The sequence below is a fragment of the Ranitomeya imitator genome, chromosome 1 (genome assembly GCF_032444005.1).
Source record: "Ranitomeya imitator isolate aRanImi1 chromosome 1, aRanImi1.pri, whole genome shotgun sequence".
Taxonomy (NCBI): Eukaryota; Metazoa; Chordata; class Amphibia; order Anura; family Dendrobatidae; genus Ranitomeya; species Ranitomeya imitator.
The window spans coordinates 1,177,074,150-1,177,089,223 of NC_091282.1; the positions used below are offsets into that span (position 1 = coordinate 1,177,074,150).

The 15,074-nt window shown below is 41.7% G+C and overlaps 1 protein-coding gene across 1 annotated transcript in view; it reads right to left on the minus strand.

Moving 5' to 3' along the window:
- CC2D2A (coiled-coil and C2 domain containing 2A) overlaps positions 1 to 15,074 on the minus strand; it is a 149,469-nt gene that overhangs the window by 78,414 nt on the left and 55,981 nt on the right. Inside the window, exon 13 of the mRNA XM_069744723.1 lies at positions 6,996 to 7,136. Coding sequence (XP_069600824.1) covers positions 6,996 to 7,136 — 141 coding nt within the window. The remainder of the gene's footprint in view (positions 1 to 6,995; positions 7,137 to 15,074) is intronic.

Below are 15,074 nucleotides of genomic sequence, written 5' to 3' on the forward strand. Positions count from 1 at the left end.
CCCCTCCACCTGGACATGGCCCTTACTGTTTCCGTATACATGGACAAATATATCATCGTACTGGAACTCTACATCCCAGTGATGATCAAGTTCCAGCTTATGCCCAACTGTATATTTTGGATACCGCTACCGCGAATGATTACTGTGAAAATACCTGATGGGCACACAAGTATGCGCCAGTATGGGTACTAAGAGCCTTTCCACATAATAATGAAATATTTTAAAATGTCATAGAACATACCAATATACATAGTTATTGATACATATTATTTATTATTTACATTATTGTTCTTAAGCAAAGAACCGTTGTTGTGGCATTTGCCACAACACGCAAAGTTGTCGTCTGATGTCTTTCATCCCTCCCCTCATAAGCATGTTCATGGATCCTGTGTAACTGTACCTTAAATAACAAGAATTGTCAAGAGCTGGTGAGTGCAGCCATTTTTTGTTCTTTCTTACTATTATTTATTAATTGTATTATTCTTACATTTGAATAAATAAAGTATATATGGATTCTAGACTCCCGATTCTTTAGAATCGGGCTGCCATCTAGTACTCATATAAATGGATTGAAAGGCTGTGAAATTATGCCGACAGATTCCCTTTAAAATCCGAACATTTAGCCAATTTCCAAGCATTTTTTTCTGAAGCATGTGAAGGAGATTTAGATATTTGATAGCTTCTCATCCATTTTGCTGCTATTGTAATATGCTGTGGATTTTTAACCAGTAAATCAGGATAGAAATCTGCAGTATATTTGCCCTGTGTGAACACACAGCTGGAGTGCTGCCCCCATTCTTATATTCACCAAGCAGCTTGGATGGTAAACATATAATTCATTCTCTGAGCTGAAATATCCTGCATGTCTATTGCTCCAGTCCCTGACAGCAAGCAGCTTGGATGGTATCTGAGTCATTCTATTTTCGGCATTGAATCCTGCATGTATCTATATATGTTAGTCATCCTATTATGCCTTTGTTTGTGTTTATAGATATTTAATCTGACTCTTGCATGTCCTTACTCAGAGAGATCACATAACTGTTTCAAAGCAGTTTATGATCCATGTAGACCTGGACATTTGTTTATCTGATCACTACATTTATTGTGTCCTGTTGTCTCAACTGAGTTAGATTTATTGCTAACGAGCTTTAACACAAAAAAAGGGGAGATCTAAGGGCTAGCCTTCTATAAATGTAGACTTAGCTTGGGGATGCATTCGTGCAGGGGTGCATTCGTGCACTATTATTCGTGTATTTTTATTCAAAGTACTTCTTTTCTAAGTACTCGGCAGTTATAACATGGCAGGTAGACAGGGCAGGAGACAGGTAAGAAAAACTAAATCTAATCCATATTCACTTGATACAGCACAAATACTCACCATATTTATTTGTATAATCTATATCCTGGCTGCTGCATTCACTCACATTCACTGCCCTTGCATTAACTCTCTATACTCCATCCATATCGGCCCCTCTGTCCTCTCCTCTCAAGTATAGCACTCATGCTCTGTTCACATTGCTTAACAGCACAGATCCATTCAGTCCCACCATCCAACACAAGAGACGTTCTCACAAATCACTTAACCATCTGCTCACTCTTTCGATCCTCCTTCTCCTAGTCGCTGGAGACATCTCTCCCAACCCCGGCCCCCCATGTTATAGCCAGTCAAACCTCCCAACTGCTACACTCAGAAACCCCTCTAACCTTATTAATATTCCCTGCATGCCTTCTGTCTCTTTGAATTGTGCCCTTTGGAATTCTCGCTCTGTGTGTAAGAAACTCTCCTTCATTGATGACTTCTTCCTTTCTAATTCTCTTAATCTCCTGGCTCTTACTGAAACCTGGATCCAGCAGTCAGACACCACCGCTGCTGCTGCTCTTTCATATGGTGGACTACATTTTTCTCATACCCCAAGATCGGACAACAGAGCAGGTGGAGGCGTTGGTCTGCTCCTTTCACCCAAATGTACTTTCCAAGTTATCCCCCAAGTACCCTCACTTGTCTTCCCTTCCTTTGAGGTCCATGTGGTCAGACTCTACGTCCCCCTCTCCATGCGAGTGGTGGTGGTGTATCGTCCTCCCGGCCCCTCTCATCAGTTCCTGGATCACTTTGCCACCTGGCTTCCACACTTTCTCTCCTGTGACACCCCCACCCTTATCATGGGTGATTTCAACATCCCCATTGCCTCTCCCCCTCCCCATCTGCTTCTCACCTTTTATCTCTATCCTCCTCTTTCGGCCTCTCGCAGCATACTAACTCTCCAACACATGAAGATGGAAACTCCCTTGACTTGGTCTTCTCCCGGCTTTGCTCAGTGGATGATTTCACAAACTCCCCTCTCCCACTCTCTGACCACAACCTTCTTTCATTCTCTATCAAGAACTGCCATCCCGCTCAGGTCACCCCCACTTTCCACACTTATAGAAACATACAGGCCATTAACACCCAGAAACTTATGAAGAACTTGCAGTCCTCATTGGCCCCAATCTTCTCCATCTCATGTCCTGATTCTGCTCTGAAGCATTACAATGAAACCCTGCAAAGTGCCCTGGATGAAGCTGCACCTCCTATACATAAAACAACTCAGCACAGATGGCGACAACCGTGGCACACGCTGCAAACACGTTTCCTGCAGCGGTGCTCCAGGTGCGCAGAACGTCTGTGGAGAAAATCTAATCTACCCGAAGATTTCATCCATTATAAGTTCATGCTAAAAACATACAATTCTGCCCTTTACCTCTTCAAACAAACCTATATCAACACCCTCATCACCTCCCTGTCCAATAACCCTAAACGTCTCTTTGACACGTTCCAGTCCCTACTCAACCCAAGAGAGCAGGCCCCAACCACGGATCTCCGTGCTGACGATCTGGCCAATTACTTCAAAGAAAAAATTGACCACATTCGACAGGAAATCATCTCCCAATCTCTTCATACCATGCACTGTCCTCCCTCCCCCACTGCATCTAGTTCACTCTCTGACTTTGAAGCAGTTACAGAAGAAGAAGTAAGCAGGCTCCTTGCCTCTTCTCGCCCGACCACTTGCACCAGTGACCCCATTCCGTCACATCTCCTCCAGAAAATATTCAACCTTTCCCTCACTTCCGGTATTTTTCCCTCCTCATTTAAGCATGCCATCATACATCCATTACTTAAAAAACCATCCCTCGATCAAAACTGTGCCGCTAATTATAAACCTGCCTCTAATCTTCCCTTCATCTCTAAACTCCTCGAACGCCTGGTCCACTCCCGTCTTACCCGCTATCTCTCATATAACTCTCTTCTCGACCCTCTTCAATCTGGTTTCCGCTCTTTACACTCTACTGAAACTGCCCTCACTAAAGTCTCTAATGACCTACTAACAGCTAAATCTAATGGTCACTACTCCATGCTAATTCTCTTGGATCTCTCAGCAGCATTCGATACTGTGGATCATCAGCTCCTCCTCACTATGCTCCGCTCCATCGGCCTCAAGGACACCGTTCTCTCCTGGTTCTCCTCCTATCTCTCTGACCGATCCTTCACTGTATATTTTGCTGGTTCCTCCTCCCTCATCTTCCCCTTACTGTTGGGGTTCCTCAAGGATCAGTCCTAGGCCCCCTCCTCTTCTCTTTGTATACTGCCCCTATTGGACAAACAATCAGTAGATTTGGTTTCCAGTACCATCTCTATGCTGACGACACCCAATTATACACCTCTTCTCCTGTTGTCACACCGACCTTTTTAGAAAACACCAGTGATTGTCTTACCGCTGTCTCTAACATCATGTCCTCCCTCTATCTGAAACTAAACCTGTCAAAAACTGAACTCCTCGTGTTCTCTCCCTCTACTAACCTACCTTTGCCTGACATTGCCATCTCCGTGTGCGGTTCCACCATTACTCTAAAGAAACATGCCCGCTGCCTTGGGGTCATCCTTGATTCCGAGCTTTCATTCACCCCCCACATCCGATCACTGGCTCGCTCTTCTTACCTGCATCTCAAAACCATTTCTAGAATTCGACCTTTTCTTACTTTCGACTCTGCAAAAACTCTTACTGTTTCACTTATTCATTCTCGTCTGGACTATTGTAACTCTCTACTAATCGGCCTCCCTCCTACCAAACTCTCCCCGCTCCAATCTGTCCTGAATGCTGCTGCCAGGATCATATTCCTCACCAACCGTTACACCGATGCCTCTACCTTGTGCCAGTCATTACACTGGCTACCCATCCACTCCAGAATCCAGTACAAAACTACTACCCTCATCCACAAAGCACTCCATGGCTCAGCACCACCCTACATCTCCTCTCTGGTCTCAGTCTACCACCCTACCCGTGCCCTCCGCTCCGCTAATGACCTCAGTTTAGCATCCTCAATAATCAGAACCTTCCACTCCCGTCTCCAAGACTTTACACGTGCTGCGCCGATTCTTTGGAATGCACTACCTAGGTTAATACGATTAATCCCCACAGTTTTAAGCGTACCCTAAAAACTCATTTGTTCAGACTGGCCTACCGCCTCAATGCATTAACCTAACGATCCCTGTGTGGCCTATTTAAAAAAAAAAAAATCAGGTTCCTCGCATCATGTTCTCATTCACTTTATGCAGTTAATAGCCCTCTGTGTCGTTACTGCTACATACTTAGGCAATAACTGGTTCATGCAGCTTTACATGAACACCCGAGCCTTACACTATGGCTGGTCCGAATAACTAAAGCAATTGTTACCATCCACCTCTCGTGTCTCCCCTTTTCCTCATAGTCTGTAAGCTTGCGAGCAGGGCCCTCACTCCTCCTGGTATCTGTTTTGAACTGTGATCTCTGTTATGCTGTAATGTCTATTGTCTGTACAAGTCCCCTCTATAATTTGTAAAGCGCTGCGGAATATGTTGGCGCTATATAAATAAAAATTATTATTATATTATTATTCACCCTCTGGCGTTTTCACCATATTTTGCACCGTTCCGGCAGCATCTTGTTACCGCGACTTCTGACTGTCAGTAAGTCAGAAGTTATGTCACATGCTCTCGATGCATATCTATGAGAGCCAGAATGACGATTTCATAGACTTGTATTGAGTTGTGACCTCCAGCTCGCTCCATGAAACACTGGAGCGATCCGGCAGGTCACAAACTGCTGGAGACCGACAGGTGCGGCTGTGACGGGCGGTGAAGACTGCGGCAGGCGAATATCAGACTAGGTGCCGATAACTTACATTAGAATCACTACTTCAGCACTGCAATAAAAAGAAAAAATGCTGCAGTGCCGCTTTTAGGTTGATAAAGAATAATCATCATATAAACAAAACATGTTATAAAACTTTCTAATAATCTTCTTCCTTCACTTTCTCACCATTTTGCTTGCTGCCAGGTTGGTTCTGCCCTAAGTTTATAAAAGGATAAAACTGTGCTCACTCTACTTAATGTGTAAGTTAAACATTCAGGTCTACAAACTTATACATTGTACCAAATTATTGAAACATTTGTGCAGATGCTGCTGATGTATTTAGTAGTGATGAGCAAATGTGCTCGGATAAGGTGTTATCTAAGCATGCTCCTGTGCTAGTAGAGTATCTTTGGCGTGTTCAAAATACTTATTCGAGTCCCCGTGGCTGCACGTCTCACGGCTGTTCAATAGCCGCAACACCTGCATGGATTGCCTGTTTGTTAAGCAATCCCTGCATGTGTTGCGGCTCTCGAATAGCCATGGAAACTAGTACATATTTTTCGAGCACACCGAAGACACTAAGATACTCTATTAGCACCCGAGCATGCTCAGATAACATCTTATCCCGAGCACGTTCGCTCATCGCTATTATTTTGCTTACAGAGCATTGTCTAGTCTGGATATAAGTTTATCCACTTCTCAGCGGAGGCAAACAGGACAAGGTACAGGACAAGGTACAGGACAAGGTACAAGACAAATGTACAGATTTCGCTGCCTCTAAAGAAAAATGTTCTCGCTACTCAGAGCGAAAGAAAATATAATGAAAATGGTGAGTTATAAAAAGAAAATGAAGAAAAAAAAAGCCAGTTGTGCTATAATACACACCATAAATTATAATGAATTTGTTGGGTTACATTACACTACACTCCTGTTAAACTTTTTAAAAAATTGCCGGAGCTGAAGACGTCAAAAGTCGTTGTGTAACTGCATGCTGCATAATCAATTTGGAACATTTGCAAACAAACTGTTTGTTGAACCAGGCTCATAAAGTAGATTTCAGAAATTGCTCATTTGTACATCAATTAGGCATTTTCATCCCAATTGCAGAAAACTGCTAAAGCTTTTTAAAAAGTTTCAAAGTGAAGAAAAACTGCAGCGATGGACGAGTGCTGCCTATGGATTTACAATGTCCTGGGACAGGCGTAAAGTGTTTAAGAGTTGATCTAACTCCAACATTTCTGTACCTCAAGAAGGAGTCGGGCCAACTCCGAAACACTTTGCATCAATAAAACTTTCCTTCCGCTCCTTTCCCTGGATTTCAGAAATCCACAGGCGACGCTCGTCCATCGCTGCAGTTTTTCTTCTTTTCCAAGCTCTATTTCTGTACAACGGCATAGTCTTTTAAATTTCCAAAGTCTGACGTGGCTCTACCGAGAGAATCGTCAGACATATTTAGTATTCACTTGAATATTGGCTAATATACGTGTATATATACAGAAAGAGCTGGTGATTTGGATCGACAGATGGTTTTTCAGCAGTTTTTCCTCAAACTTATGTCCTGTAATATAATGTGATAAAAAAAGGAGCAAAATGTTCACACACTGACAAATCGTGACATTACATCATGCGAGTGCTGTACGCACCGATGCTACATGAACAGATTTTATGCATCAGTTTACAGCAGTTTTAAAATCATCACAATGGTTTCCAGATCAGGACCGCGCTCTCTCTACAATCCTACAAGTCGCCAATAACTCTAGCTGTCATCACATTACATTCCACCTAGGACACGCGCGTCTCCCCATCATCCATATGCCCCATTCCAAGCCACATGCTACCATTACATACTTTCGCAAGTAGAGTTTCACAGGGGTGTTGGCGAACTTCTGAAAATCGCGCAGAGACTTGATCTCTTTCCAAACTTTAATGAGGGACTTGAGAAGAATTCTGTCTCTTTCTTGCTCCGCATCTCGATATTTTCTTGTTTGCCTGGGATGGAAATATATATTGATATAAATCATCACTGCTGGTAGGAGAAATGAAAAATAAAATATTCCATAAGCCCCTATCCAACTTGTCAGCTCTAGCCCTTAAAGGCAACGTATAATCAGAAAATTAGGTTTATATTAAATATATTTTTATATCATTTTTCATACTTTCTATGTTACTATACATAAAAATCTTTAAAACCTTTGGCCACTGAGCCTCATGATAAGCTAATAATGTCAGTTCTGTAGAGATCACTTCTCAACAGTCATCTCATTATCATCACAGGCAGGATTACAGTGACGGGTAACACCAATAACACAGTAGGAGAATAAATCTTTCAAATATTTCAATTTGCCAACTTTGGCTACCATAGTTTTTGGACTAAAAGACGCACGTTATTCCTCCAAAAGTTTGGAAAAAATGGGGAGGTGGGTCTTATAGACCGGATGTACCTGCTGTGGCTGTAGATGGGGTGGTGAGGGAGTGGCAGACGAGTGGGTCACAGGAGTCAGGAGGCGGCACCTGCGGCTAAAACCTGTACCCACTGTTAAAAAAATAAATTTAAAAAAAGAAAAAAAAAAATCACTGCTCCCCACGACCATAGTCCAGCCCAGTTCTATGCACCGAAGCCGGCGCCAAGAGATGGGAAGGACTATGGGCGTATGGAGCAGTGAATATTCATCTTCTTTAATAGCGAACACATTATTAGCCGCAGCTGCCGCCTTCTTGCAATGTGTGCCCGCTATTAAAGAGAATGAATATTCACTGTTCCCCACGCCCATTGGAGAGGAGATCAGTGCATAGTCATTCTCTTTAAGAGCGGGCACACATGATCGCAGCTGCAGGAAGCCGGCGGCTGAGGCCAACAGTGTGTTTTCTGGCAGCTGACCTCGGCGTGCAAGCTGTGCATGGCGTCACTGTCATTCACTGCTTACAAGCTGAAATCAACTGCTGGCATCGGAACAGGACGCTGAGAGGGAGCCGAGGGAAGTATAATGCTTTATTTTTTTTATTTGTGCAGCATGATGGGGCAATGTATATCAGGATGGCGATCATATATATCAGTAAGGGGGGGGGGAAATGCATACTTGGATTCTGGACATATACATACCAGGATGGGGGATATTAGTACAGAATTAGGGGACATTACCCCTATAACACTGTCAGCAACAGATCCCCCTCCCCTCATAACAATGCATCATGATCACTTTTTTTGCTTCAATTTTTTTGTGTTTTCCTCCTCCAAAACTTAAGTGTGTCTTATTGTCCGGTGCGTCTTCTAGTCCGAAAAATACAGTAATTTTTGTTGTGAATTGCAGGTACTCCAATTGCCTTAAATAATTTTTTGTAATACTCTGAGGTCTCCTAGGACTGTATCCAACCCCTTTCAAGTTCTTTAGCGCAAATATAGCCTTAGTAATGTAAAAGCGACCTCCACATGTAGTCATGGCTGAAAGCGTTGGCACTCTTGATGTTGTTCCAGAAAATGAACTATTTCTCCCAGAAAATTGTTGTAATTACACGTGATTTGTGGGTATTCAACTTTGTCAAGAATGTGATGCTCGTTCAAACTCACCTGTTGAAAATAACAGGTGTGGACAATATGAAAATCACACCTGAAACCAGATGAAAAGGGCAAAAGTTTACGCAGTCTCTGCATTTTGTCTGTGTGTCCCACCCTATCTTGGAGAACAGAAAGAGGAGACGAGAACTGTCTAAGGACCATAATTGTTGAACAATATTAACAATCTCAAAGTTACAAATCGATCTCCAGAGATCTTGAGGTTTCTTTGTACACGGTGTGCAACATAATCAAGAAGTTTACAACCCATGGCACTGTAGCTAATCTCCCTTTATGTGGACAGCAAAGAAAAATTGATAAATGGTTGCAACGTAGGATAGTCTAGATGGTGGATAAGCAGTCCCAATCAACTTCCAAAGAAATTCAAGCTGTCCTGCAGGCTCATTGTCCATCAGTTTCAGCACAAACCACTTATCGACATTTGAATGAAATAATACACTATGGCAGGAGACCCAGGAGGACTCCACTGCTGACAGGGAGACATAAAAAGCTAGACTGCAGTCTGCCAAATTGTACATGAGTAAGACAAAATCCTTCTGTTTATCGAAAACAGAATAAGGCCTACAAAGAAGAGAACATAGTACCTACAGTCAAATATGATGGAGGTTCAAAGATGTTTTGCTGCCTCTGGATGCCTGTGTGCAAGGCATCATGAAATCTGAAGATTACCAAAGGATTTTGGGTCGCAATATAACGCACAATGTCAGAAAGCTGGGTTTGTGTCCTGGCAGCGGATTAATCGCTCTACTATCCAGCCATTCAGCAGTGAATATATATTTATTCAGGAACAAAGATAACACAGCTTACAACTGGTATTTCTTATAGCTTAGGATCTTAGCATCTTTTCTGTCAGCTTTCAAAGTGAAACTAAAATGTGCTCCAGCTCCACACACAGTGAGCATGAACTTCCTATAATTTTTTTTTTCTGCTTTTATCAATGCATTATTGGTAATATAATACTATTGCTGTAGACAGACAATCTTGCACTATTAAACAGTAGTAAATAGTTGATGCAATAAATACAATAATAACCATTACTTCAACAGCCATTGGTCTTCCAGCAGGAAAATGACCCCAAACATACTTCAAGAAACAACCAGAAATGGATGGAAACAGAGCTGGAGAGTTCTGAAGTGGCCAGCAATGAGTCCGGATCTAAATCCCCTTGGACACATGTGGAGATATTTTAACCCCTTACCGACATCAGGCGTAATAGTACGCGGGTGTCGGTATCCCCCGCTTTGATGTGGGCTCCAGTGGTGAGCCCAAATCTTTTCTGCGAAATGTCAGCTGTTTTGAACAGCTGACATGTGCCCGCAATAGCCACGGGTGGAATCGCGATCCACCCGCGGCTATTAACTAGTTAAATGCCGCTGTCAAATTGACAGCGGCATTTAATTCACGCTTCCGACCATGTGATCGGGGGTCATCGGTTTGTCGGCATGACAACCAGAGATCTCTTTGAGACCTCTATGGTTGTCAGAGCCGGATTGCTATGAGCGCCACTCAGAGGTCGGCGCTCATAGCAACTCAGCAAATCTACTACATAGAGGCGATCTGAGCATTGGCTCTATGTAGCAGAGCTGATCGAGTTGTGCCAGCTTCTAGTCTCCTGTGGAGACTATTGAAGCATGGCAAAAGTAAAAAAAAAAAGGTGTTTAAAAATATATAAAAAATTTTTTTTTAAATATAAAAGTTCAAATCTCCGCCTTTCGAACCATTCAAAATAAAACAATAAAAATACACATATTTGGTATCGCCGAGTTCAGAATCGCCATATATATCAATAAAAAATGGATTAACCTGATCGCTATACGGCGTAGTGAGAAAAAAGTAAAAGTGCCCAAATTAATTTTTTTGGGTCGCCGCGACATTGCATTAAAATGCAATAATGGGCGATTAAAGTTTGTATCTGCACCAAAATGGTAGCATTAAAAACGTCAGCTCAGCACGCAAAAAATAAGCCAACACCCGACCCGAGATCACGAAAAATGGAGATGCTACAGGTATCAGAAAATTGCATTTTTTTATTTATTTTTTTAGCAAAGTTTGGAATTTTTTTAACCACTTAGATAAAACATAACCTAAACATGTTTGGTGTCTATGAACTCGTAATGACCTGGAGGATCATAATGGCAGGTCAGTTTTAGCATTTAGTGAACCTAGCAAAAAAGCCAAACAAAAAACAAGTGTGGGATTGCATTTTTTTTTTTGCAATTTCACGCACTTGGAATTTTTTTCCCGTTTTTAGTACACGACATAGTAAAACCAATGATGTCGTTCAAAAGTAAAACTCGTCCAGCAAAAAAAAAAGCCCTCACACGGCCATATTGATGGAAAAATAAAAAAAGTTATGGCTCTGGGAAGAAGGGGAGCGAAAAACGAAAACGCAAAACCGAAAAACGCTCTAGAGGTGAAGGGGTTAAAATTGCTGTTGGGAGAAGGTGCCCTTCAAATATGAGAGACCTGGAGCAGTTTGCAAAAAAAAGTGATTCAGTTGAGAGATGTAATAAGTTTGTTGATTGTTACAGGAAGAGACTGATCGCAGTTATTTATTCCAAGGGGTTCTTCTCTGCACCTGTTCACACTATATGGAGGTGCTGGTCAGGTTTTTTGTAGTTTGCCATTGGAGGTTGTGACTGCCTCCTTTCTGACTCTGCACTCCTCCCATCAGCTCAATGGTGATTTTAATTAGTGTTGGTTCCTACATGCACATATAAAATTGTAAGTTTATAACCAGAGAGAGGCATGTTTAGGATGTTAGGACCCATCAGAGAAGTGTCACATTGCCGTGGTTGATGGGCTCACATGAATTGGCCAATTTATGCGCCAAAAACCTTCATTTAAGTACTTCTTTTTAGAAGTACATTTTATTTAGCAACAACGTAGTTTAGATCTCGTGTTTGCATATATCTTGGTCTGACTCCTAAGAGTGCTGCTGTCTCCCCTTTTTTTGCATGCAGTCAAAGCAGCTTGCACCTGTTCACACTACATGGATGTGCTGGTCAGATTTTTTTTTTAACTATTTAGCATATGATTAGTTATGCAGATTGTTGTCATGTCACTGCATTGTTCCTGTTTAACTCCAAATAAAAATTCTAATTTTGATTTTAATTTTGTCAATCCACCTTTGGCTTTCAACACTGCTCTTGATAAGATTCAAACACATCTTGACTGAAATCTGATTTCAGGTCTCTTCTAAACGTTCTCAAAATTGATGCATACTTGTCCACTCACTTGTATACAGTTTGTCTTCAACTCTACCCACAAGTGTTTGATTGGGTTGAGGTCTGCGGACATTGCAGCACCTCTACTTCATTGTCATTGATCCATTTCTTCACCAATCTTGACGTATCTTTCGGGTCGTTGCCCTGCTGGAACACAGTCGTCATTTTCATACCCATAGTACTAGAGTGTACAAAGTAACTTGTAATGTAGGATGCTCAGCATTGATCCTGGTGAAGTATCCAACTCCTTTGGCTGTGAAACAATCCCATATCATTAGGCTTCCTGTACCGAACTTGACAGCTCCTTCAATTTCTCAAAACATTAGCCCCTGTTCCCTTGTTTCTTCCAGACTCATTTGCACCCATCAGAGCTTAGTCTATTGACTTTTGTCTCTTCGCTCCAAATCACCCGTTTCCAATCTTTTACTGTCCACTTTTTTGCAAACTTGAGCCGGCATTTCCTATGACAATATTGAAATCAAGACTTCTGAACTAGTGATGAGCGAATATACTCGTTCGGGTTTTCCCAAGCTCGGGTGGTCTCCGAGTATTTGTTAGTGTTCGGAGATTACATTTTCATCTCAGCTGCATGATTTACAGCTATGAGCCAGGCTGAGTACATGTGGGGGTTGCCTGGTTGCTAGGGAATCCCCACATGTATTCAAGCTGGCTAATAGCTGTAAATCATTCAGCGGTGGCAAGGAAAACTAAATCTCTGAGCAGTTACAAATACTCGGAGACCACCCGAGCAACGAGTACCCTCGCTCATCACTATTCTTTACCTTTTTTCGAGCAACCATTCCAGACTTGTTGACTCCAGTATTTTGCCTGGATATCTACCTTTCGGCTTTTGAATGGATGGACGGACTTCATTTTGTATTCTTCCAGCTGTCATTGAACTCACATGATGCAGTTTGACAATTTTCTTGGCCAAGAGACCGCTATCGATGAGCTTGATGATGCCATTTCTCTTTTCTTGCGAAATCTTCATTGCTGCTCCTCAATTCGAACCAGTGACCTTTCGCTTGAGAATCAACCTAATAACACACTGAGCTGTTAGGCAATGTGAGAACAGGTTGCAATTTGTAGTATAAAAGGAGGAAAAAGATTTTACCTGCACCAGGATCAAAACAGGAACAATGCAGTGACGTGACAAGAATCTGCATAACTAATCATATGCTAAATAGTTGAAAATCAAAACTATGCATGAGATAGCCAAGAGGATTGTCTATAAAATGATGGTGGTCTCACGTTCTGAGCAGTAGTGGATTGCGAGATAAGGAGCCTGAAACTCAAAAATTCTAAACATTTGTCACCCTTTTGCTCATCAGTGAATCTATAATCTGCTCTAACTATAGTCATGGCAAAATTTCCCACATTTATTTTTTGACCTTTCGACATGAAACACAAGAAAGAGAGGTTGTTGAAAGCAGCTACAAAAAAGCCTTACCCCTGCGTAGGAGCTGTAAAGAATAGTGATGAGCGAGTGTACTCGTTGCACGGGTTTTCTCGAGCACGCTCGGGTGATCTCCGAGTATTTATTAGTGTTCGGAGATTTAGTTTTCATCGCAGCAACTGAATGATTTACAGCTATTAGCCTGCTTGATTACATGTGGGGATTCCCTAGCAACCAGGCAACCCCCACATGTACTCAGCCTGGCTAGTAGCTGTAAATCATCCAGCTGCCGCGATGAAAACTAAATCTCCGAACACTAACAAATACTTGGAGGTCACCCGAGCGTGCTCGAGAAATCTCGAGTAACGAGAATACTCGCTCATCACTAGTAAAGAAATTAAACATTTATTGATATTATAGATGATTCACCTCTAACAAAAACACCATGTCCAAAGCAGAAAACCTTTTGACCTTCAATTTTTTCTTTTCTTTACTTGCTTTCTAGATAGCTGTTTGAGGTCTTCGGACAAGTTAAAGTGTTGTGTGTCGTTAATTTATTTTATTATTATGTTTTTAATTTAAAGCATTTTCTCCCATGATGCCGCTTTCACTTTTAACTTCTAATATCCTATTTTTATTTATTATTATATTATTTCTTCAGTCATATTTTAATTAAAAAAAATTTTGTACTAAACTTTTTTTTTTTTGCTCTCGCAAAAAATAATTCTCACCTCTCTTGCTGGCATCGTAATTTATTGTCAGTGATAAAAGTAATAATAGAAGATGAGAAAAACAATACGAGAAGGAATGTGAATTTCATTATGGTCACAATTTATGTATAATGGTCTGATTCCAATTAGACTTGTCTAATTTATTAGAAGAGCAGTGAAGCCGCACATAAGTGAAACCATTGCTCCTCAATATGTCACCAACATTCTCGAAGCATGCTTTCTATGAGGTAATGTGCCTTGCTAGGACAAAGCGCTGCCATGTGGAACCACTTCTGTGGTTGTGGCTAAACTTTATGGAAGGCAGATGTTATTAACACTCAATAGGAGATCCAAGGGTGGGCTATGGCAATGTTTTCATGGGACAGAAAATTCAGACATGTTGGGAAATAAGACCTGGACCTTTCTTCAGCCAACAACTTTTCTATCCTTCATATACAGTGGGGCAAAAAAGTATTTAGTCAGTCAGCAATAGTGCAAGTTCCACCACTTAAAAAGATGAGAGGCGTCTGTAATTTACATCATAGGTAGACCTCAACTATGGGAGACAAACTGAGAAAAAAAAATCCAGAAAATCACATTGTCTGTTTTTTTAACATTTTATTTGCATATTATGGTGGAAAATAAGTATTTGGTCAGAAACAAAATTTCATCTCAATACTTTGTAATATATCCTTTGTTGGCAATGACAGAGGTCAAACGTTTTCTGTAAGTCTTCACAAGGTTGCCACACACTGTTGTTGGTATGTTGGCCCATTCCTCCATGCAGATCTCCTCTAGAGCAGTGATGTTTTTGGCTTTTCGCTTGGCAACACGGACTTTCAACTCCCTCCAAAGGTTTTCTATAGGGTTGAGATCTGGAGACTGGCTAGGCCACTCCAGGACCTTCATATGCTTCTTACGAAGCCACTCCTTCGTTGCTCTGGCGGTGTGCTTTGGATCATTGTCATGTTGAAAGACCCAGCCACGTTTCATCTTCAATGCCCTTGCTGATGGAAGGAGGTT